Raw genomic sequence first — 25,567 nt, forward strand, 5'->3', positions numbered from 1 at the left:
GGTTTTTCCTGGTGAAAATGGATTCCCGACTTTTTCCCGGTTTTCCGGGTTTTCCTGGTTTTCCTGGTTCACTTGCCAACCTGAACTGAAGATCCAAGAGTCAATTCGTTAGTAATATGTTTAACGGAAATTAAAGCCTTTGCACTATTTTTTAGTTTTGTGACCGAACTGCAGTTTTTTTTTGGGTTACTTTGATAATGCTCGATGAATGTAGAAAAAAATGTGTGAAACTAAATCAATTTAGTTCTTTAAATATGAAACTTTGAATGAGCATATAATCAGAAAACATCATAAGCAATAATAATACAACATTGAATGTGATGGCTATATCGGAGATACATTTCATAAGTGATGGTTTGGGTGCTATTTCAAACAGGCGAAAAACAGGAAAATTGTTTTTTAATATGTTTGTAAAATAAGTAAAACCGGCGCCGGTGGTGTAGTGGTAAGCGTGATTACCTCTCACCCCAGCAGACCTGGGTTCAATCCCAGTCGGCGCCGCCGGGATGTTCTGAGGCATAACATCTCTGATCACGCCTTCCGTCAGATGGGAAGTAAAGCCGTTGGTCCCCGGTTCATGAGTTGATGGGTCGATAGGTAGGGTCCAGGTGTAGGAGCTGCCTTCCTGGCACGTCGGTAGCATTGGTGCTCAGCACGGAAAACAAGATCGACGGAAAAAACAAACCAAAGGCAAAAAAAATAAATAAGTAGCACATACTACATTAAAAATCAATATACGATATCAACGGAAATACCCTATGCTACAATATGGAACCAATGTTTCTAATTTGGAAAAAGCGCAACGACTAAATTTAATCTTTACATTATACTATCAAAGTTACCCGTATTATCAAAGATACCCCGTTTTACGGTACCTACCGTCAAACCTTTCAAACGTTATAAGAATCTGTCTGCCAAATCCAGCTCATATGGATATCGTAGAGAGTGAATCCTGAGGACATAAATGCAACTGCGTAGTCACAACAATAATATCCATTCATGCCGTCGGTTAAGCCTTCATCAGAACCTGTTTTGGGGTTCACAATGCCTTTTCATGCTACATTTATTTATTTATTTATTTTTGAATCGCAATTGCAACAAAACATATTGCCCATTAAATCATTCACGACGTTTAGCGACACGATTGCTGTCTTTTGATACGCAGGAAAAAAATGAGTAACATGTGAACCGTAGCACATCGTCATTATCGTGGCATTGTCCACATACCTAGCAGACAACATGCGACTTCCTCTCTGGAAAGCATTTCGTGCTTCAACTGTTGAAGGTGCATCAATGGACGGAAATAAACGGAAATGAATTTCCACTTATCACTCATAGCTATGTGACTTTGAAAGACTTTCGCTTTCAAAGAGGAAAGACTAGTACAAAAGCTGCAATACATTAGATACCGGCTGCAACAAGCAAGAAACAAGAAAGGGTAACAAAACATCACTCTTTGCGCGTAAATGTTTTAACATTGCGACTACTTACCAACCGATAATTCGTACCGACATGGCGCACTTTGCGTGACCGCTAATTGAGATGAGAGCGAGAGTATAGTGACACACATCACCTGTTAGGTGAATGTGGCATTATTTGATGTTCAAACTTCTTTCGCTGTAGGATTTTTTTTCTCGGCTAAGTGTAAGTTTAAGTTACTCTACATACCTACCTTCATGCGAACCTTGAAACGACACTAATGTGGCTTAATAAGATAATGATCCAAATTAGCGAAAACACGCGGGTCGACAGGAAGAAAGTCGCAGCGAAAGTTGCCCTCTGTAGTACCGTTGGTTCTTCAGTTATGTGGCATGGCGAAAAACACCTAGGATTGTCGAGTTTTTGGCAAATATACCCACCGATTCATATAACGATGAAACGTTTTAAAAGGGACGAAAAGGCAAACAGTTTTATACATAGACATGAATTTATTTTCGATTATTTAACCTTGCAATCACAACTATTTTCTTATTTAAAAAGGAAAGATGGTAAAAATAACTTAAAATTCACAGTGGTAAACTGTTCACTGGGAGTATCGCGAATAACAGGATAGAGAAAGAAACGTAAATATTCAAAAAGAAGGAAACGGAATACGTCGAATTTAGTCGCTGCTCTTGTCTGCCTCAACTGCCGTCTTCTTAGCGGGAGAACCTTCAATCTCGGTGGTGGCCGAGTCCGGTTTCTTACGTTTGATTAGGTGAGTGATGTCGGTGGGTTTTTCGGTACTTTTTGCACTGGAGGAAGTTCCGTTGGTCGCAGAAGAAGATGAAGAAGGGCCGGCACCATCAAAGCCGTTCGTGCTATCACATTTGACAATGATTTTGGACAATTCACGTTTGACTACCTCGATCGACTGCAATTAGAATCAAGAAGATAAGAAATTATATGAGCATGGTGGTGCTTTGGTTTTTTGGGATTGACGTTTTGGATATGACGATGTTTTATAGGACTATGGCCTTGCATACTAAATAAAAGTTAGAAGTTACTTCTTTCAGGGACACTTCTGCACTTCTGTGCACCCAATGTGGCTTGAAAATCTGCTGGTCTAAAGGACTCTGAATCTGTGATGCCACAAATACAGATTTTGGCATACGAAAAAAGTTGTGAATGCAATCTAGCGGAGCAAAATTAATAACACCGAAACGAAGCATTTTCGCGACTTGGTGTATTCGGCAAAGTTTCGCATCATAATAAGGACCATCTATTGAAATAAATAAATAGTTCAAAACTCTTCCGCAGAGATGACGCCACAATCTAACTTCTTTCTCTGAAGTTTTGGAGACTTGATGTCTCCGGCAAAGTTGTTTATCTTGACAAAATAAACAACTCTTTTGAAGACGTAAAATTTCCACAGCCTGGTTTCAAAGTTATGGTTTCGAGTTATATAGAGTTAAAGAAAAAAAATTGTGAAAGCATGTTTTTTTTTATTATACTACCATATAATGTTATATTTTTCTCTTATGCAAATGCAATAAATAAATAACTTTTGTCAACAATCATAGTAGCTTAAGCTTCAAATTTTAAAGATATTGTTGAACAAAAACACGAAAAAAAAGCAATTTTTACCAAAGCCCAAAAAATTGCAACCTGATATTTTCAGCAACAACTAAGCAATGCTCGATAAAGAAAATATTAAAATTGAAGAGAGGTATATTTGGGTGTTTTTGAGATTTCTTCATTTTAGTGGAATATGCTTTTTTTCTATAACTTTTTACAATGCATTGAAATGGCGTTTTGAAGACATGACGTCTTAGATAAAGTTGTTTATCTTGATAAAATAAACAACTCTTCTAAATACGTCAAAACTCCAAAGCCTACTATTTTGATAGTATTTTGATATCCGACTTTGCTCGGGTACCAACATTTTTCGTGTAAAAAAAACACAGAACCTGTATTTGTGGCATCACTACTCTGAGCAGATATTCTAAAATTTAAAATGGAAGACAACTTATTCTTCTTCTTCTTCGCATTTCAAGCTTATCGCATATTAGCTTTTTTTCAACCCGAACAATTCCTAGACCGGACCGGGCATCGAACCCAGCCACCTCCGCATGGTCTTGGTTTGTAGCTGCACATTTTCCGATTTAGCTAAGGGAGGCCACTTAAAATTTTAGACAAATTGGTTGATTACTTTCTGCGCACGAGTTGTTTTGAGCCATGTTTTGAGCAGATTTGAATGATTTGATTGTGAATATTGAGGCATTTCCAGAGTTATTCATTGAGAGGTTTCGAAGCCTAGCATGGCTCCAGCATACAGAATACAATATTCGATTTACGCATATTCAACATGCAGCAAACATTGATTATACAATAAGGATTTAAAAAAAAAATACTTTTATTTATTGATTTTCTTCATCTGACTTAAGTTATTTAAATCAGAGCATAAAATGTTTGCCTGCTTAGGCTGAGTGTGAAAGCACTGCTCTATTCAATTCATTGCTCTACCCGAATAAAAATAACCATAAAAGAGAGCTTAACAACGTGTTCGGGGTATTATCCAATCCATTTGTGGGATAGTTTACCCATCCGTGATACAGTTCGTTTATGGTATTTGTTTATTAGGGTATCCAGACCGTATGTAACAAACGGTGAAGGACGAGGCAATGAAAGATCCAACAAAACATTCAGTCACTCACGAACAGGCGACTCACACCACTTGCCTTTGCTCACACAGCATGTACTTGAGGCATTTTTCCATAGAAAATGTAAGCTCAGTCATTGACAGTAAGGATTGGGTACCATCACGGAAGAATAAACGTGCTGACTGAGCTACTGACTGAGTGCTCTGCTGTCAGTGACTCGTTTACTTCCCAATCATTCAGACTCTCACGAGGCAGTGAATGATGAGGCGGATGGCTGTTCAAATATATGTGAAAATGACTAATTGAACCTGAATGTTTTGCGCACTGCTGCTGCGGTACTTCTTGGAAACGTTTTTATTATTCAGACCAGAAATTGTATGTTGTATTTGTTATATTTCTTTTGTCCTATTTGGTATTGTTTTTCATGCTAGTTTTACGAAAAGATATGGAGTTGTTACCCCTATTTGTGCAAATCTTACATGCTACTATAATAATTAATATGATTTTTCCCTGCTTTCCTGATGGGGAAAAGCATATTATATATTATACTAGCATGTAAGATTTGCACAAATTGACGTAAAAACCCCACAACCTTTCGAAAAACTAGCATGAAAAACAATACTAAATAGAAAAAAATCAAAATACAATTTCAGGTCTGACTAATAAAAACGTTTTCCAAGAAGTACCGCAGCAGCATATGTCGAGCATTGAAATACGAAACTAACGATTTTAAACTGGCTCATTACTTGAGTGTATCTCATTCTCGTACTAGAATTGTGTTTGTTTAGATTCGCCTTATAAATTTGACAGAATGTAATAAAGAGTTCGTAGATTTTCCTACGTTTCAAGGGGTGCTTCAATTAGCTTGAAACTAAAGGTTTGGTACTTCCTGAGCTAAAAGATTGAGCATGTTTCTTTGGAACCCCGTGGTCTTAGTGTTAGTCTATGGTACTATCACCTATTAAACAGTCTACGTTGGTTCCGGTGACGAAAGGTTGCTGCTGTGCAGTTGAAATCAAAATACAGGTAGAACTTTTTAAAACGAGCCGACGGGAACATGCAAGCCGTAGTTTGCAGCACGGGGTCCAAGATATAGGAAACTCCTCGATCCAAGAACTCGTTTAGGTGCATAAATTTTAAATTCAGCTAAAACTCCTGGAGAATCGATTTTGTCTATTGCTGCAAACCCTGCCTGGCTAATCGTCCGCCTACGTTCAAGGGTTTCCCAGGAGCTCCTCGTAGTGTGGAGGGTTCATTGGATCATTCCAGGCAAGGTGACCGGAGGTGATGACGAACGAATTACTTTTGGAAATGCTCAATCCTCGCTACCCATACTGCTTGATATGGGCACCAAATTCCAAGATCGAAGGTATACAGCTTTGAGGTAGACAGGATCACGGAACTCGTCGGGAATCTTGAAGATGAAACCGAGTTGCCTGTTAGCGTTTTCAATGATGTCGAAGTAATGAGGCTTGAATGATAAAGCAGAGTTAAGAATGATTCCTATGTCACTAGGACCGTTATGCCAAATGGCCATTATACCAAACGACATTATGCCGAACGCCGAAGAGGCGTTCAGCATGGTCTAGTTTTGAATAGAATTAGGTAATTATTAGGGACAGTGGAAATCGTGGCGAGCACATCCCGTCCCTTATTTTCTCATTGTACATTAGATTATGAAGAGAGGAACAGGTAGTTTCTACCGCGAATCTCCACCGTCCCATGTCTGAAATTTCAATAAAATAATGAAAATATTATTTTAGAGAACGTCTTTAAAAGAAATATTTCCTAACATTGATTTAAAAACAATCCCCAAGCGAACTTATTTGAGGATGTGAACGTGCAGTATTATGCCAATAATTTGAACGAAGGACAATACGAGTGAATTTGTTTTTCGCAGTTTTCAGCAACAAACCCTACTTTTCATTTAGTATTTTTAAAGACAATGATAAATGGATCACAGTTTTGAGGATAACTCAAAAGCACCAAAATGACACATGGGACTGTTATGCGAATTGCGACAGAGTTGTTAATTGAGAGCTTTTTAAGCCGGTATTATTATTTATGCATTAGTATATATTGTGTGTCCAGGGAGGTCGACAAATTTGCCAATAACCCGATGTCTAGACCGAACCGAGATCGAACCCAGCTGCCTCCAGCATGGTCATGCTCTATAGTTGCACTTTTACCACTTTTTTTATTTCGTTTTTCATTGGATATTTCAACAACAGAACATTAACACAAAGGTAGAATGGGTTTTGTAACATTAAAACGATTAAATGCTTCATATACCTTGGAAAAATGCACCTTTACTGCGTAGCTAATAAGATTTACTGTCCTGCCCATGTTTTTTAGTCAGATGAGCGAAGCGACTGGCACGATAAGCTTCTAAAAGGAGACAGGATAAGGTCTAGGACTCAGTCTAGGATAAGCTTCTAAAAGGAGATTTTTCAGCAAAATATAATTGCCCGTCGCTCCGCTCCTCTGACTAAAAAGAACACGGTTCTGCCGTTGAGTACATACGCAGTAAAGGAGCATTTTTTCCAAGATTTATGAAGCATTTCTTCGTTTAAATATTGCGTTTCTATTGCTTCCTTAACAAAAATCCCAAGTCATAAAAAAAAAACTGTGAATGATTGCAAAATGTTATGCAAATCGGAGAAGGTCGTGTTTTTCCGATGTGTCATTTGACGTGGAACTGCTCTCCCATTAGAATAAGGATTAATTAATAAAAATAAATTCATTAGATAATTGTTAAAGACAGCTTTTACGTTTTGAATGCCATGCCTCTTAAATTCTGTAAGTGTAGTTAATGTGTCTAGGCATCGAATTGAAAACATTTATTCCTTTAAAATACAATGAATTTTGTAAAGCACAGGTCAATAAATGCGGTGTTCTTATTCATCCGCGTTTCTAGCATTATATCTATGAGAGTCACTTCCTCTTTCAATTCGATCACAGCAAATCGTTAACTTTTAGTGTATGTTAGTAGTAGTGAATACCATAGTTAAATATACAATTCACTGCTCCACCGACAACCATTTCAAAGCGTCTAGCATCAAAGTTGAGGAAATGAATCTATTACATCTCAAAATCAACGTATTATATTACACTGCAATCGCTGTAATCTCAATATTTGTGTTTCATTTGATTGATTTGTATAGCTGTATTTGACTGGTAATATTTAAATCGTTTTTTAATCGACATAGAATTCCATACTTCTTGGCAATGTTCATGATGACCAGTGATGGAAAAGTTCGCAAAAAATCACTATGACTCGCGAACTTTTCCTTTGGAGAACTTCGTGAAATATCGCGAACTTTTCCAACACTGATGATGACATTGTCAATGTGAGAGTTGAACTTAAATTTGTCATCAATAATCACGCCAAGATATTTAATTTCGCGAACGCGATCAATAGTCTCATCATCAATTACAACAGAGACGTTCTCATTTACTCCATTCCGCGAAATTACCATAAATGTAGTTTTACTTGTATTCAATTTCAATTGCTTATACTTCAACCATCTGCTTAGAGAATGTAAATCTTCATTCAAGTGTAAAACGGCATCATACATATCCTTAGCTGCAATGAATAACACAGTATCATCTCCAAAAAGATGAATGTCACAAAATCGTAAAAAACGTCGCAAGTCATTAATATACACAATAAATAAAAGGGGCTCTAATATACTTCCCTGGGACACTCCAAGGTGGTACCATAAGAGATGATCGAGTATGCAATTTAAAATACCCGAACCCAATCCGTACCCGAATCATAAAATTTTCAAGAACCAGTACCCGACCCGAAACCCAAATGTAATTTTTGAAATACCCGTACCCGACCCGAAACCGAAAATTTAGTTTTCTACCCGTACCGTTTTGGGTAAACAAACCCGTTCCTGATCATCTACAGTTCAATTAACACATATACTTATTTTGTATGGTTTCTGTTTTCGTGAAGGCACATGAATAATAGTGTAATTTGTTGAAAAAATTGGCCAAAAAGTAAAAATTAGTATTTTTGGATAATAAACAAGATATACCCGTACCCGACTATTCCACTTTTGTTGTTACCCGGAACCCGACCCAAACCCAAAAATTTGGTACGGGTACGGGTCGGGTAAAAATACCCGTAACCAACCATCTCTAGTAACATAGTACTTACCGTCTTCTTAGTATCTTCAACTTCCGCTATTTTCTCCATAACTTCCTGCTTGGTTTCCTCAAGATTTTTAATTGCAGCCTCAGTTTTGTCGTCCTGTTCCTTAGCTTTTTCCTGCAGAACGACATTATCCATTTCGCTGCATGCCTCACGGAAAGCCTTAATCGAGTCGTCATATTCATTTTGCATCAAATGGCAAAGACCAATTTTATAGTGAATTTCGGCAATGACTCGTCGGTCAGACTTGCCCGTTTTATCATACACCGCCAGAGCTTTGTCTGAAATATGTTGTTACAACTATCTTATGAGAAATATACGTTAAAAACATAAATTCTGTGGCTTACTGTAATCACTGATAGCAAGAGCAAAATTTCCGTTCTCCAAAGAAATGCTTGCCAATTCGGCGTAACATTCAGACAAGTTATCCAAAGATGATTCTCCTTGCCCTTCGAAGATTTTTACCGCCAGTTCCAAAATTTCCCAAGCCACTTCCAAGTTACCCTCGCACTTCTCCTCTTCATCTTCTTCCGTTTCTTCATTTTGCTGTTGTTCACCATTTGATGTCGATGGTCCAGGCTGTGGTTCTTCTTCCATTTTCGATGAGGATTCTGCTGCTGCTGTGTCATCTATTTTGGATTCTTTATTTTCAACTTTCTCTGCCTCAGCTGTCTCTTCGCTGTTGTTGTCTGATTTGTCTTCTTTCTCTCCTTCCGGAACCTTTCCTTCCCCGTCATCCTCGCCATCTCCCTCCTCATCACCTTCTTCACCGTCTTCGCCCTCTTCATCTCCATCATCTTCCTCCTCTTCTCCTTCGCCCGGTACAATCAAATTGTTCTCGTCTTTGCCTAAAGCAATCAAGGACTTGGCGTACAACAAATAGACTGAACCACATTCGTCCGCCGTCGGACCATACAACTCCGAGTAGATGGTGCAACAAGCGCTAAGATCGTCGGCAGCCTCTGAGTACTGTTTCATGCAATAGTTTCGACTTCCACGGCCAAACAGCTCTTTCGCTTCTGCCACCTTCTCTTCCTTCGTCACGAGAGTTTCCGATTTTTCTGCCATTTTTCGTTTTTATTTCTGAATTTATCTGAAGAAAAGTAGAGAATGATAGTAATGAATTAATTATCAGAGCTTTGAACTTTAAACGTCTTAATATAAACAAATCCATCCTCGTTTCTTGAAGATATATAACATCGAAGCCTTTTTCTTAAAGGTATTTTCTAAGCAGTAAACAAATTCAAATGAAGAAATGTATTGAGGTAACTTTGCCTTGACATAGATCCAGCGAAATATATGTAAACACCTACTGCTGGCAGCATCCAAATATTATCATGTACCACATAAAAAATCATGTTTACATCCTGAGTTTTGAATATAAGTACGTACTGCAGAACTTGGTGCTACTGCTCACTAGTGATGGTTGCTTTGCTTCTCTAGCTGGATATTTGCCAAATAGCACCTGTTGGATCATTTACATCTCAACTGGCACCTTAATATGTTACACTGCAGTGCCATTTTAGCCAAATCGCAGCCAATCCTGCAGTGAAATTTAAATTTTTGCATCCCGCAACCATAAGTTTTTAGCCTGGGCAAATGTGAATAAAACTCATAAGAACATAGGAAAATAAACGTTAGTTTTTTTTAAAAATATATATATATTTTGCATAAGTCATTATTTTTAAAGTGCAAATTATCAATCTTTATAAATAGTTTATTGCACATTTTGCACCAAAATAAACTCTTGCGCTAAGACTCAGATTTGCTTTCGCTCAATACAATAACAATAAAATATAAATCAAATACAGCGTTATATTTTACAATTGCAAATCATAACATCGTACTAGCGATGACAGAACCTTGGTTAATAATGTAAGATGGATGACCAAACAGGATTGACAAAGCCTGGTAGTCTGTATTTTCCTTGCGTTACAGCTTAGAGGTGGTAGAAGGTTGCATTTTATACCAAGATAGAGTGTTTATTCCAGTATACCTCAGGAATTCAATTTTAAAATTACTACATACTTACCATAACGGGATGGTTAAAAGAAAACAAACAGCTAGACGGTGTTTGTTTTGGGTGGGATTAAATAATGCTTATGTTCAACAAAGTGAAAACAGCAGTGGTTCCCAAACTCATTTAAAATAATACGTGGACTCAGGGCGGCGCCGAAGGTGTAGTGGTGATCGTGATTACCTCTCACCCCAGCAGGCCTGGGTTCAATCCTAGTCGGCGCCGCCGGGATGTTCTGAGGTGATGTGATTCTAAGATTCATTTAGCCTTATTTTATGGGTGTTCAATAATTGGATACAAACTGCGAAATAATTGAATTGCAATTAAAAAAAATCCTTGCAAAATAACTAAGTCCCGTTCTGAAAACACTCATATTGCAAGGCACTTGTATTTTTTTTCTCTTAAATCGATGGCCTCCACCTTAGATTCCAAAATGGTGGCACATATTGATATACTACTACTACTCGTTGTCCTCGTACGGATAATACCCATATTGTAAGATATTTGACAGTTTTTTTTTCGGCGGCCATCGGCATTTTGGATGGAATGGAATGGCGGACATCGAATGTTGAAATCTCTACGTTGTCTTCGTTCCCATATTGTAGGGTATTTGACCGATCTCCGCCATATTTGCGATGGACATGGATGTTGTACATATACACGTCGTCCCCGTTCTAAAAATACCCATATTTTTTCCCATCGATCTTGTTTTCCGTACTGAGTACCAATGCTACACACTTAGAAATAAATAATTTTACACGAGACGTAATCCATATTGGACGTAAATCGTGGAACGTAAACAAACATTTCATGTAAAATTAAGTGTTCTTAAACCGAAACATAAGCAAATCGACGAATAGAACGTTTCATTGCATTGATTTTCCAGTTTCTTTCAACTGATTCTTATGCCGCTTACATGTGTCGGTCTCAGGGAACCGAAATGTACATGACATTTTCGTAGTGTGTACCGACGCCAGGGAGACAGCTGCCACACGTGGACCCTACCTATCGACCCATCAACTCATAGACCGGGGACCAACGGCTTTTCTTCCTTTCCGAAGGAAGACGTGATCAGAGATTTTATACCTAAAATCCCGACGGCGCCGACTGCAATAGAACCCAGGCCCTTTGGAGTGAGAGGAAGCCATGCTTACCACTACACCACTGACGCCACTAACATACCCACATTGTAGAATTTGAGTTTATTTTTCAAAAACCGATGGACACGATCTTGGATTCCAAAATGGCGGTGGACATGAAATGTTGACATCTACACGTCGTCCACGTTCCGAAAATACCCATATTGTTGAGTATTTGACAGCAGTGTCTGTTTTAATCATTCCACACGCAAGGAGTAGCGGTTCAACCCACTGTTTGCGTTTGATTTGATAATCTTCACGCGAAATAAACAATTGAGTTCATTATACGTCAATGAATGCGCGTTTGTTGAATTCTCCAGTGCTTGATTATCCAATCCAAAATTATCAAAATCAGAATCGATCCTCAAAAGCAAAATAATTAGATTAATTTTGGGCAAAATGATCATCAATTCAGCATAAGGCAAGAATTTGCCATCGATCTGTGTATAAAAACCAACACGACACGTTCTTCAGCGCAATATTTGATGATGAAAATAATCGTTTTGCATTTGATCCTCAAAATCATCCCCACCAAGATGAAGACGAACATTAAGATTGACAACAAGCGGTAATTAAAATCCAGTCACGAATGAAGAAAAACAAATGTTGAATTCGATACTCAGAGGTTGCCTTGATCAAGAGAATGTTGTTACGTCAAAATACAAATTCATACAGGTAGTTAGTCTATCTGTTATGGATATCTTCATTTTCAGCTAATTTGAGTGTAGAAGAAATGATTTTTATCAGCACTGTTTAGCAGTATTTCTAAAACCAATGACAGTCATCTGGGCCTTCCATTCATTTTGGCGAAAAACATGTTTTATGAAATTATGGAATAATAAGATATTATGATAATATTTTGTATGTGTAAGTAACAAGAAAATATGTATTGTAAAGTTTATGTTTGACACACAAAACATGCAAATTTTGCTTTAACAGAGTCACAATGAGCGATTTTCTGATCGCCTCTTCGCGAAGAGTGAAGAGCGAAGAGTGGGTGAGATAAATGACAAAATCGCTTATTGCGACGCTAATGTAGCAAAATTGGCAGGTATTATGCGTCAGACACAAACTTCACAATATTTTGTTGTTGCTTACACAAACAAAATATTTTCATAATATCTTATTATTCCATAATTTCTTAAAACATTTTCTTAGCCAAAATGAATGGAAGGCACCCGACAGCCATCTTGAATTCCATAATCAGGGTGGCAAGTGAATTTCCATTTTGAAATTCCTGGTTTTTCCCTGGTTTCCCTGGTCAATGATTTAAAAATGTTCTGGTTTTAAAAACCATGTAGGGGAATTTACGTATTCTCGGCAACCTAAGCAGCGACCTTCTTTCTATAGCCTTTTTCTCTAAGGAACGCACACATATGCAGTATTGGTTTGTTTACAATCTTTTGCTGCCAGGTGCTCTAACAATTTCAGTCGAAAGAATTGTCAAAAACTGTTTTGAAACGCTTTTACAAAGCTCCAATCTTCTCTAGTGAGAGCGAGTATTGTCGGCAACCAGTTTTTCTTCGGCAACCGTTCCATTTGAACTGCATGTAAATCTGCTGTTCTATTATCGGCAACTCGAAATCAGCTACAATTTGTAGTGCGTGTGTTGCATTTCAAGAAAACCTTGCTAGATTGCTTTTTCTCAGTGGTAAAAATATAGTCAATTTGAAGGTGAAAGCATAAAGAATCGTTTGCATGCATTCAGCGAAGTGTTTTCGTAAGAAAATCCAGTGAAAATAGTGTTTCAATTTGGGTTGCCGAAAATAGTCTGTCATGTCAAAGCCGTCATTTCCCCTACTTAAAAAAAACAATTTTTAATTAAAAAAAATAAAGTGAATCCTTGCACCATCATTCTTCGCGCAATGCGGAATTTCACAAACCAAAATAGGTATTAAGGTTCTTGTGAATGCCCGTGAATTCTTTATCTGATTGTTTGCTGTAAAGAAGCTAGTAGGGAGCCGCGCTACTTCGTCGTATTATGGCGCCTATTTCCGTTCTATGTGCTAAAATTATAATAGCAAAGCGTTTTCACTCATGTTTTTGCAAAAACATTTTTGCTTACAAGATTAATTACGATTGACACTGAAACATTTCCGATAACCCGTAAAATGAACGACTTTAGGGGTGTATGACGAAGAAAAGCTGAGATACGACGGACTAGCACGGAGCCCTATCTAATGTCTGAAATTTTGAGATCTATAAGCACCTAAATCTTGAGATTTCTGTTTTTGAAAATGCGATTTTTTAACTTTATTATTGAGATTTTTAGCCAACGGGCTAGTTTATCTCAAGGTGAAATTGCGAAGTGTGATATGAATGAGGACTCTTTAAACAAACCTTTGCTTCTAACAATTTTTTTGGATTTCCAGTTAATTTAAATTTTCCGCAAATTGTCAACGATTAAGGATCTTATTTAGCGGAATTTTGATTACAACATGATTTCAAAATCATATTATTAAAAGATTTCGTAAACAACGCTGGTTTGATAACCCTTATTATTAAAAAGACTGACTGTTGAAGTTCGCAGAAAGTCCCTAAAGTTCGTAGAACTCCCCTGAAGCGTTAAGGTCTTTCCTGAAGGGTTCATTGAAGTTTGTATTGCCTGAATTTCATGGGACTTCCCCGAAGTTCGAAGGACTTTTTTTTTAAGATCTTAGGACTTCCCTGAAGTTCGGAGTTTTTTTTTTTTAATTCATGGGAATTTCTTAAATATCGTAGAAGTACCACGAAGTTCGTAGGAATCCCTGAAGTTTGAAGGACTTAACTGAATATATGAGGACCCTACATTTAGAAGAGCTCCCCTGAAGTTCATAAGGCTTTGAATATCGAAGGGTTTTCCAAAACTTTGTGGGTCTTTCCTTAATTTCTTGGAAATTCCCTGATGTTTGGAGAGCTCCCATGAATTTCGTAGGACTACCTGTAGTTCAATCGACTTCTCGGAAGTTCTAGGAACTTTTTTGAGCTTGGAGAACTATGTTAAGTTCAGACGACTTCCCAAGAGTATTGAAGACTTCTCTGAAGCTCGGAAAAAATCCATAAGTGTCATAAGATTATCCTTAAGTTTTAAGCAATTGCTAAATGTCGTAGAAGTTACATTAAATCTGTAGAAAATTCTGTAAAATTCGTAGTTATTCCCTAAAGATTAAAGGACTTCCCTGAAGTTCGTAAGACTTCTCTGAAATTTGTAGAACTTCGCTGAAGGTTCGGAGAGATTTCCTGACCGTCGTAGGTCATCACAGTAGTTCACAGGATTTTCCTGCAACTTGTAAGACTTTCCCGAATTTTGTAGAACTTGCATGAAGTTCGAAGGCCTTATCTGAAGTTTTTAGAAATAGAACTTTTTTATTGAACATGTTGAACAGGTACTTCAAAGTAGTTACGCGTCGGCACTGCTTAAGTCTGCTATCAATTAAGCACAAATCATACATGCAATTGATTCGAGAAAAAAATTAAATTAAAAATAAATACTAAATATATTTACTAAATTCTCAGGGTAAATTTTGTTCATCAATGTTTAGTTGTGTGAAAGATTTAGCTAGAACAAAATGGTTAGTTTTGACCTGATTATAAAAAGAAACTTTGACATACATACAATTTAAAACCTATTTAAATTATACAAACAAGATTATTTTCCTGGTGGACTGGGTTTTCCCGGTTTTTCCTGGTGAAAATAAATTCCCGACTTTTTCCCGGTTTTCCTGGTTCACTTGCCAACCTGCATAATGGGACCCAACAACGATTTTCAATCTCTATACCGTTTGGAAAATGACCATATTGAAAGATATTTGACTGTTTTTCTAAAACAGATATCCGTCATCTTGGATTTCAAAATTTTTCGGCCTCTAAACGTCACCCCTGTTCCGAAAATACTCACATACTATACGCAAACCAAAAATTTATTACAAATAAAAAGAATGTTAATTCCATTTCCTATCATCCTCTATTCATGAACATTGCAGCGAATGTTAGAAGTTGACCTAACAAGCGATGTAATGGTTTTTTATCTTTTTTTATTTCGTGTTCTATCTACGCTTTCGACTATACCTAAAGGGTGATACGGTCAAAATTTGGTCAAGGGAAAACGCGTGTAAATCGTTGAAATCGTTTATTTAAAAAATCAAATTAAATTTCTTTTTCAAGTTCAATTAGTATAAAATTCAGGAAAAATATTCAGTTAGGCTTCCGCTTTTCCAAATCCGAATTGCCGGGTCTTACGCTTGACCCCTGCCATCAGATTTTGTACAGCCACCTTGTCCATCTTCTTCGCCGCAGAAAGCCAGTTTGCCTTGAACTGCTGCTCGCCCTTAGCAGTTTTTTTGGTCTTCTTTAGGTTCCGCTTGACAATAGCCCAGTATTTCTCAATTGGGCGGAGCTCTGGCGTGTTGGGAGGGTTCTTGTCCTTGGGAACCACCTGCACGTTGTTGGCGGCGTACCACTCCATGGCCTTTTTACCGTAATGGCAAGATGCCAAATCCGGCCAAAACAGTACGGAACAACCGTGTTTCTTCAGGAAAGGCAGCAGACGTTTATTCAAACACTCTTTCACGTAAATTTCTTGGTTGACAGTCCCGGAAGCTATGAAAATGCTGCTTTTCAAGCCACAGGTACAGATGGCTTGCCAAACCAGATATTTCTTTGCGAACTTTGACAGTTTCATGTGCTTGAAAACATCTGCTACCTTTCCCCTTCCTTTTGCCGTATAAAACTCCTGTCCCGGAAGCTGCTTGTAGTCGGCTTTGACGTAGGTTTCGTCGTCCATTACCACGCAGTCAAACTTCGTCAGCATCGTCGTGTACAGCCTCCGGGATCGCGCTTTGGCCGTCGTATTTTGTTTATCATCGCGATTTGGAGTCACTACCTTCTTGTAAGTCGATAGTCCGGCTCGTTTTTTTGCTCGATGCACGGTTGTAGACGATACACCCAGCTTATTTGCGGCATCTCGGAGAGAGAGGTTAGGGTTTCGCTTGAAACTACCGGCAACTCTCTTTGTCGTCTCAGCGGCTTCCGGTTTTCGATTTTCCCCCGATCCAGACTTCCTGGCTGTCGACAAACGTTCCCCAAACACTTTAATTACATTTGTAACGGTTGATTTGGCAACTTTTAGCGATTTTGCCAACTTTGCGTGCGAGTAGCTCGGATTTTCGCGATGCGCGAGCAAAATTTTGATACGCTGCTCTTCTTGTTAGGACGGCATTTTGACAACTGAAGAGTGAATTCCAAAATCAAAATAGGAGCAACATTCTACACACACACACCTTCAAAATGAGGGGTGTTCAGGTTTTTTAAATGCAAAATTGAAAGAAATACGTCAAGTTGATATTGACCAAATTTTGACCGTATCACCCTTTACCAGTAAGCTTTTTATTTGTAACATTGTAGAACGACGCACACACTTGCCTCGAATCTCTCCAACAGAAAAAGCATACGAAGTCGAGTATGAGAGGAAATGAGCGCTTCTTGTTTGCTTTTAGGCTATCCATATTCAGAAGCGTGGAGAGAGCAATGGAGAAAGCACAAGTATGATAATAGCAACGTTCGTGGTTTGAGTCCCTCAGTTCGGCAGCCTTTTTTTTTCGACATGATTCATTTCACTCACTAAACACTGCACATTTTTCTTTTTCCATTATTGCATCGGATCGCAGCTAGGTATATCGCATCCTTGGTTCATGCGGTCTTACAACCCCGCGGTTGGGTGTATATGGGGCACAGCATATTCAGAAAGTCCACATGCACGCTAGTGCCACAAAGTGAGAGAGTTCTGAGCTAATATGAACACCATCCGTAAGACCATGGTTATCTGAACAACTTAGCTGAAGACCATATGGCAAGGATTTCGAGATATTTTATGTTGAACCCAAATTTTCTTTTGAGAGAAAGACTTTATTCTCTTGTTAAGTGCGGAGAATTAATTACCTTCACGGTAAAAAGGAGCTAGGACTTTAACCCATGATCTTCTGGTCAGTAATCAAAACGGTCGCCACTTGGCCACCGAGCCCCTATTATAGCCGCTACGAACGGCCTAACCGAACATTCTGGAATCCATTAAACTTTCATGACATAACGAATAGAGAAGCCATAAGGGGCTGTTCTTAAACTACGTAGACGATTTTTTTGGCGATTTTGATAACCCCTTGCTAGACAGTTGTTCAAACATACTTTTGAAAAATTTGTATGGGCCGTTGAAGTCGTAAGCTGCCCACTATGAACAGCCCTTAGTCATATAGGTGGAGCATTACCATGGCCAGAACCATTTGATAATTTATAATAACTAAGGTATAGGAGTTTCGTAAAATTCATTTGAAATTCACAGTTATAGTACAGTAAGTTTCTATGAATTTATTTTAATGAATACTTTTATCAATGTTCATCTATAACATCCAGATGGTAATTTTGTTTTCCAGAAAACTTTTTTAAAGTACTGAAGAATTTAAGGCAGTTGGATGTAACTGTAGGCGGCAAATCTAGAGCGCTAAATAATAAAAAAAATTAGGTCACAGCGTCATATATACGGCAAAAAATTAACTATTTTTATCCTTCCAATTATAGCCCAAACTAAGCGCAGAAACATTGTTGAAGACGTTAATTTAATTGGATGCTATCCCAGGATTTTTAAATTTAGTTCTGCTAGTTTTCATTCTTACCCACTGTTCAATGAAGCTAGTATTACACATTTTATCAATTATTCAAGTCTAAAAGCTTCGAAAGCTCCAAAAAATAGACAGTAAAATATACAATTGTAGATATATGTTTACAGGAATTTCCCCGAATAGCGCGGTGTGTGTGGTGCCGTCCACCCACCGCAATTTCTCAGCTATCTTCCAACCAATTGAGCTGATTTTCTGTAGGTCGCAAGTTTATGGTTGTCCCGCACAAAAAAAAACCGCTCAATTGGATGAAGGACAGCCGAAAAATTGCGATGGGTGAACGGCACCACACACACCGTGCTATTCGGAGGATTCCTGTGTGTCACGTAAAGTGAAGAATTTGATTAAATTATATCTACATCTTCTCTTGCTTTGGATAAAAAGGGTCACAACACTGTTTTCAACAAAGACATGACATGAGCCACAATTCCACACCGATAATAAAATATGCTCTACGATATTCCAATGCAGAGAAACAGCCTTTTAGACTTTGCATCGGTAAGCCTGTACACAAAGCTCATAAATTATGAATAGGACAACAATTTATCACCGAGTTCACTAAACTTGACGACTCTGGCAACTGTGCACGGTGACCTTTGTTAGTCAATAAGAAAGGAAGTTTCAATATATGTACACAGACCCGCAGACAATTTGTTTGTATCAAGCGTCAAATAGGCATCAACCGATTGTATCCTAGTTGATGTTTGGGAACTAATCGAAACAAGCCACTACTATAAAAAATAATGAATATGTACCTTCTCGGAAAGATGGTCACAGAACTAGTACACAGGAAGGACACACCATACGCGTAATTATCACATATTGGTTAGCCTGAACTAGAAGCACACTTAACACGCTGTGGAGATAGATTGCCGGTCGAAAAATGACACAAAACAATAAACAGTTCGTGCTATTGATTTTTCGCTCCATTCTTAGTGCGCACGCTTTTGGACCAGACACCCGCTACCGTGTGTGTGAGTGCGGGAAAACCTCTCTGTAAACACAGGGCGAAAACCAATTTTCCACGGTCTCGGAGGGAGCTATTTCGCCCAACACGGACTATAGTATCGCGAGCACTCGGCACGAAAGGACTTACAATCTATATAGTCCGTCCTGTTACGGTAGAACAGCATTGAAAAGAAAAGAAAAAAACAGGGTTGAAAATTTAAGGATCCAAAGAAAAGTGGGAACTAGTATTTGTTTTTCTAAACTTGGTACCGCTTTGCCTTCTAGTATTTTCATCTATCGGAGCGTTTATTTGGCTAAATGTGATCGAGAAAAAGGAAAACCGTGAGAAGAAAGGATATGAGAAAGTTTGTCAGAGCTCTTCAACAGGGATCTACCAATTGAAGCGCAGTCGACGTAGGGTAAAAGCGAAAAAGTTTTTCACGTTCCTTGTTGTCGAAAAAGTGCAATACCAACAAAAATCGCTGAAATTAGCTGCCTATAAATTTAAGTTTCAAAGTTTTTCTACTACCACGAAATTATCGCTGCCGTATCGTGTGTTGTGTGCTTTGCATGGTTAAACATAAAATTCGTATAGCGTAGAAAATATCAAAGCAACAACCAGTTTCACATCACCACAAAAAGCTATTAAAAAGAAAAAGTGTTCTTATTATTGGTACTCAATTTATGCTGCATTAGAAAAAAATCACACCTAGCCACTTCCTTTAGAACGACGTAACAACAAAGATTCTGATTTTCTTCAAAAGAAAAGGATTAAATGCACGTAACAAAAGCTCAAACACTACTACATCTAGACCAGTAAAGCTAATCAGGTAAGATTTTCATTCACTGCAAGCGTATTGCACAAGCTGCTGTTACTACGGATGGATTCTTCATTACACACGCTTTCACATATTTCATTACTCCTTTCCCTTTCACCAAGGACATGACGGCTACATGGGATCAGTGCATCCAAAAGGAATATTCTATTGTTGATTGTCACGAGTGACGATGCGTTGCGTTTTAGGAACATGTTTACTTTCTCACATTTTAGTTAGATTCTATAAAATTGCTATTGTCGTACGAATGAAAGTACAACACTTGAGGGGGCGACGCCGGCGTAGTGGTTAGCACTCATACCTCTCACGCCAAAGTCACGAGTTCAAATCTCACCCCCGGACAAGTCACAAATTACCTAAGAGCGTTAAAGTGACTATAAAAAAAAGAAGTACAACTCTAATGTTGGCCTATGGATCTAAGATTGGGCCCATCGCTAAAAATCTACTATTTATCAATTTGATTTAATTTGCTTAATTTATGTATGGGCCCAAATTAGGGGCAATGAGGCCGACATTACATCCATTTCTACTATTTAACAAATTAAGCATCCTTTTTTATATGTTTAACTATAATTTATAGCTTCAACTCATAAATAAAAAAAATCTGTATAATCTGTGTTAAACCTAGAAATATGTGATCTAAGAGTTAAGATTCTTGTTTAAAAAAGCTCTGGAAAATATGAAGAAATACAGATTATTATGTTGTCTTGGCAAACCGAGCGACCAAAGCATAATCCGACTAACGCGATTGCGATGCTACAGGAACACAACTACTTGGACTAAATTCTTGTACCAGAATTTTCAAATTACTTACAATATTCCTTAAAGGGTTATTGAAACGTGATGAATCTTATTTTCACTTATGCACGCGCGAAAACCAATATTCTTTTTCCTCTGAAAGTTTCTTCCGACTTCCCCAAAAAATGCCTTCCATCCTGGATGTGAGTCAACTTCCTCTGAAAATTTGCCCGGAAGTTTTTTCGGACTTCCCTGGAAGTTATTTTGAATCTCTCCAAAAAGTGTCTATCAGCTTTCACTGGAAATGTCTTCTAATTTATTGATAGTTCTACACAGAGTAAAATTTTCGGGAATGAAATATTTAAAATTTAATAGGAAATTTTATATTTATGGTAGATGCTTCAGTTATACGTGCCTATTACGGTGTGTTACAATTATGGCATATGGGATTCCAATTGGAACACACCATAATAGCTGTTCCTTAGGAAATCGGACTAGCTTCATTAGAATTGGGAATCGTGATTTTTTCGGTAGGTATTTCTGGTATTACTGGTATTTCAATAAAAAATTGATTTCTTTTTAATCACGTCATTTTTGCATAGACATAAATACTGGCTGCCCCCTAGGTTTAATGTTGTGACTTGTGATTTCATGGTTTCATGTTCGAGCGTGTGTACGCTCGATTGCCAAAAGTTATGGCTTTGTAATATTGTTTGTTTATATATTAATATTTGTTTATACATGTGCAACCTGTGCACGACACAGGTGTAAATAATTTAAAAAATATTTATAGATTTTATGGTCACATTATAGCTGTACTTGTTTACTCCAGACCACAAGTGAATATACTATTTTATAGTATGGCTCAATTAAATCTTCGACCTTGTTTTGCCTTAAAAAGGATTAAATTCGGATGGTCTGCCAAATCCCAAATGCATTGATTTCTATGCATGTCGATATCACTACCAAGACAACACTCGTTAAATAGTGTAACTAAAAGCGAGCTTTTTTGGGTGGCGGGTGGCATGTTTGTGAATGGTCAAATGCCTGATGTAAGCCAAGCAGACCTTCTATCATCTCTTGAAACATACCACAAATTTTCCACAATATATGGCGGTTTGCACCGCTAGTTGTAATTGAAACATTCAGCAGTCACGCGCCAAACGGGAGCAACACGGAAACAGCAGTCTGGTACGCTTGGACGTTATCATACTTGCAGACCGGTTTGAATGTGTGAGTTTAAATTAGAAGAACATTTGTGATGTATGGGTGCTTACCCGAGCAAAGTCAGTTAACAAAATGAAAGCAAATCGATATTAAAGTTTGCAGTTCCTATCATAATGAAAACTTATTTTGATTTCAATTGTCAAGACATAAGTCTGATATCATATTGTGCTTTCATTATGCAGTCAAGCCTTTTTAAATGAAAGCAACTTAACTTTAAGTTCTGCTGCACGGGAAAAAAAAGAGTTCCCATATTCGTGAACCACAGCCGTGAACCATAGTTCACGGTGTATATTTGAGAAAATTTTGTTTGTTTGTAGCTGGCCGTGATTTTTTGTTCGCGGTCCGTTCCCGTTTTCGGGAACGGATTTTTTCCGAGTGTTCACGTCTTGTTTAAAAGTTAATTTATGTTCATCTGTCGTTGAACTAACGATTATTGTTTATTTGTTTTGTTTAATACATTTTAGGTCATTCGAAACTTGCCCGGGTGAGATTTAAGTTCAAGTCTTTCAGCATGAGAAGCATGGATGCATACCATTTACGCCAGGCCTGTGTTCAGTTAAACATTATGAATGCAAAATCAGAAATCAAATTGATTTTATTGAAAGCAGGATTAGTTTTCCGTTTGATTCAACAGTGTAAAATTCTGCTCTCATTTTTGCTGTGTTAACCGTTAAGTCAACCAAAATGAGATCAACTGGAGTATTCAAAATAAGTTACATCAAAACAGCAAAATTTGATTTCAATTTGATCTCAAGCTTTGCTCGGGTAAAGCGTGCATTTCTCACTTTGCACTTTGATATCTGATTGCAGGCAATAGAGTAATGGAGAAAGAGAGCGCAAAAGCTCGCTTTCACTCTCTTGTCAGTTTTAAATCTCTCAATTAACGATGGTTGCGCCGGTGCGCCTGTCAAAACTTATGAGCTTCCCCTGGTTCATTCTGATAGTGTTGTTCTGATGAATAAAGAGTTGATTAATTCAAGTTGGCTACCCAGGAGACTTCATGAATTTTCTCTAGATTTTGACACTGTTTTGTGTCAAAAAATGTTTTCGGAAGTGTTTGACGGATATTCTTAATAACACTTCAGTCGAAAGAGTTAGCCTTATGATAAAAACGAGAAATAATTAAGTTTTTCAATTCCTCCTACTTCGGTTAGCGCGAAAAGGGCCATACAAGTTTTCTTTACGCAACATGATAGGCCCTTCAAATGTTACGTTAGGTAGTGATTAATATAGTAATTGAGAATGTGTCCCTCAAATTCATGGAGCATTCAAAATTAAAACAAAAACTAATATATGGCGGTAAGCTATAACGAACAAAGTTTGGTTCATAGGTAAACAAACGAGGCACGCGACGCCTCTGTCGAAAATATCATGTAATTTTTGTGACCACAAAAATAAACAAACGCTTCATTACTTCAGTCTTATATTTTCAAAATATTCTATGATGCGTTATGTCATTATGGCACATTACAAAAAAATGTGTGTATAAGTGAATAAGTTCCAATAAAATATGATGGATTAAAAAAAGGTTAATTGCAATATATTAAAATCTTGGTTATTTGTATTTTGTAATACATATTTATTTTTAATATTTTGCAATATAAAATATATACCATTATATATTGCATAATTATTTATATTTTTTTTGCTGGGTTGGGGGGGAGCATCAGGGCATCATTGAATTTGTAACTGGACAATGGAGTGGAGTGCCAACCGTAGTCTAGGTGGGAATGTGTACTGTCATTTTAGATAGTTTCATTTCACTTCAACAGTGCAATGAATTTGACGCGCTCTTCTAAAACAAACCATCCCGTGGAAAGCTTAAAATGTATTGCGAATTTCGTTATTCGTTTTGTTGGATCATATTGTTGGAAGGAGATTCTCTTATTCCCCCGGGTTTCTCGTAAGTGTCTCTGCTTACGGGCTCGTCCAACCCTTTTTGGTCCATTTATACAACAGTATGTTGAATTCAGAATGACGAGATTTGATCTTGCTGTTGAGTAGAGCCGCTTGCAGGGCAAGACCGAAGCTAGGATGGTGACTACTTACATACATATATACAGATGAAGAAGTTTGGATTATGGATTGGATGAATCATGCCACACAGATAAAAATTCTGAATTTTAATTGTGATGTAAACATTCATTCACGTAAACTTAAATTTAATTTCACACAACCGAGCAACTTGTAAACAATGTTGTTTACAAAGATGGGCTTTTGTATACAATATTTGCTACATTGCATGAATTGTGCTAGAACTTTACATGATATATAATGTAAACTTATATGATATATGATGCTCCATTTGTGTGCATCATATTGAACAGAAATTTACACTTCTTTTCGAACTGTGCATTTGCACAGTTAAGCATGTTAAACTGAACATTGTTCGTAAAATACAATTAAAAATTCCGAAAAAAAAACAACAAATTTCGAACAAATAGCTATTAAAAGGACAATTGAATCGATAATGTTACGTTAATATAATAAAATTAACTGTTATAGAACATGTTAATTGTTAATTAAAACATTATGATGGCTACCAAGCCTTTGGGATTTTTCTTTTTAGAGAGTTGAATAGATTTTTCTCCTTTAGTTTACTTAAATCTTTGGTTTTTATAAGTTAGTTAGGTCCCGATTCAACACATTGTAGTTTCATTTTTATACCTATTATCTTGACTTTTATACCTAGGGGATGAGTACTTAAGGGGGTTAGATTTTGATAAGTTCTTTAGTGGGAATGACACTGATGAAGACTGCACATTGTAGTCGAAATACGTATCTGTCATGGATACCAAAATTAATTAAGTGGAATTAAATGGAAGATAACCTTTTTTGCTGTTTTATTTAAGCATTCCGCTAACAAAACAATTTCATTACTTCATGTTAATTGTTCTTCCATTCTAAACAATATCAATAAATACAATTCGAATCAAATAAAAATGAGCGTTAATTGGAACAGCTCATCAAAGCGTGAGCGATAATTGGTACATGTGACTGAATTAAGTTTTCCATTTTATTTGCTGTTCAAATTTCTTTTCTATTTTTGTCGCAAAACTTATGGGTAATTTTAACCCAAAATGTAAGCAGTTTTTTAGTTTTATTATCTCAAGACGTCGAATAGATATTTTTCTTGCAACGGCAACTAAAAGGTCACACAAAATGCAACATTTCATTTTAAATTGAGTTAACTAATTTTTAAAAAAATTAAAAATTGTTCGAAAGTAACGTGAAACTCATGAATATAACAACATGTTGTCTACAGGCAAAATTGTTATTTCCTACAATTTTGCCTGCAGACAACATCTAGCTCTATAACTCTCTCTTACACCACCAGAAACGTGATACAAAAAAGATACAATGCAAAAAAAAAATATTTTCTAGGATCACCTTAGCTGAAACTAAATAATTGATTAAACTCAATCAAATGAAGAGCTCAACATAAAATGTCTTTGTCAAAGTTGCTAAACCCATGATCTAAACCATGTGGTCATTGTTTCGGAACTCAAAGTTCTCTACGTCACAGAATCTAAACATTTTGCTCTGAACGTCTTTAGACCGGAAGCCATTCAGCCAAATTGGTCATTAGGATGTATTATGAAAAGTGAAAGATTGAACTTTGAAATCGTTTTAAAAATATTGGTGTTTGTATAAACAGTCTACTAAATGCGTAACTATCTCACTAGCTACACTGTTCTACAGGCAAGTAGACAGATGCTGCTAAGGTTATAATCAATGTCTACTTTTGTTTTGTATACCTAGTTTATCAAC

General features: G+C 37.2%; 1 protein-coding gene across 2 annotated transcripts in view; it reads right to left on the bottom strand.

Annotated features, from left to right (window-relative positions):
• Nucleotides 1-1,912: 1,912 nt before the first annotated feature.
• The window catches only part of Nasp (Nuclear autoantigenic sperm protein), a 47,187-nt gene continuing 23,532 nt past the window's right edge, over nucleotides 1,913-25,567 (bottom strand). The window contains exons 1-4 of one of the 2 annotated variants that reach the window (XM_065229202.1): nucleotides 18,803-18,823; nucleotides 8,592-9,337; nucleotides 8,251-8,525; nucleotides 1,913-2,353 (exon numbers count right to left, since the gene is read on the bottom strand). In XM_065229202.1, coding sequence (XP_065085274.1) covers nucleotides 2,102-2,353; nucleotides 8,251-8,525; nucleotides 8,592-9,312 — 1,248 coding nt within the window. In that variant the 5' untranslated portion in view covers nucleotides 9,313-9,337; nucleotides 18,803-18,823 and the 3' untranslated portion in view covers nucleotides 1,913-2,101. Of the gene's footprint in view, nucleotides 2,354-8,250; nucleotides 8,526-8,591; nucleotides 9,338-18,802; nucleotides 18,824-25,567 lie in introns of those variants that run through there. The other variant, XM_065229201.1, reaches the window with a different exon arrangement.

Source organism: Ochlerotatus camptorhynchus, unplaced genomic scaffold (genome assembly GCF_037179485.1).
Source record: "Ochlerotatus camptorhynchus isolate MF236.1 unplaced genomic scaffold, CSIRO-AGI_Acam_v1.1 ptg000309l, whole genome shotgun sequence".
In the NCBI taxonomy this organism is placed as follows: Eukaryota; Metazoa; Arthropoda; class Insecta; order Diptera; family Culicidae; genus Ochlerotatus; species Ochlerotatus camptorhynchus.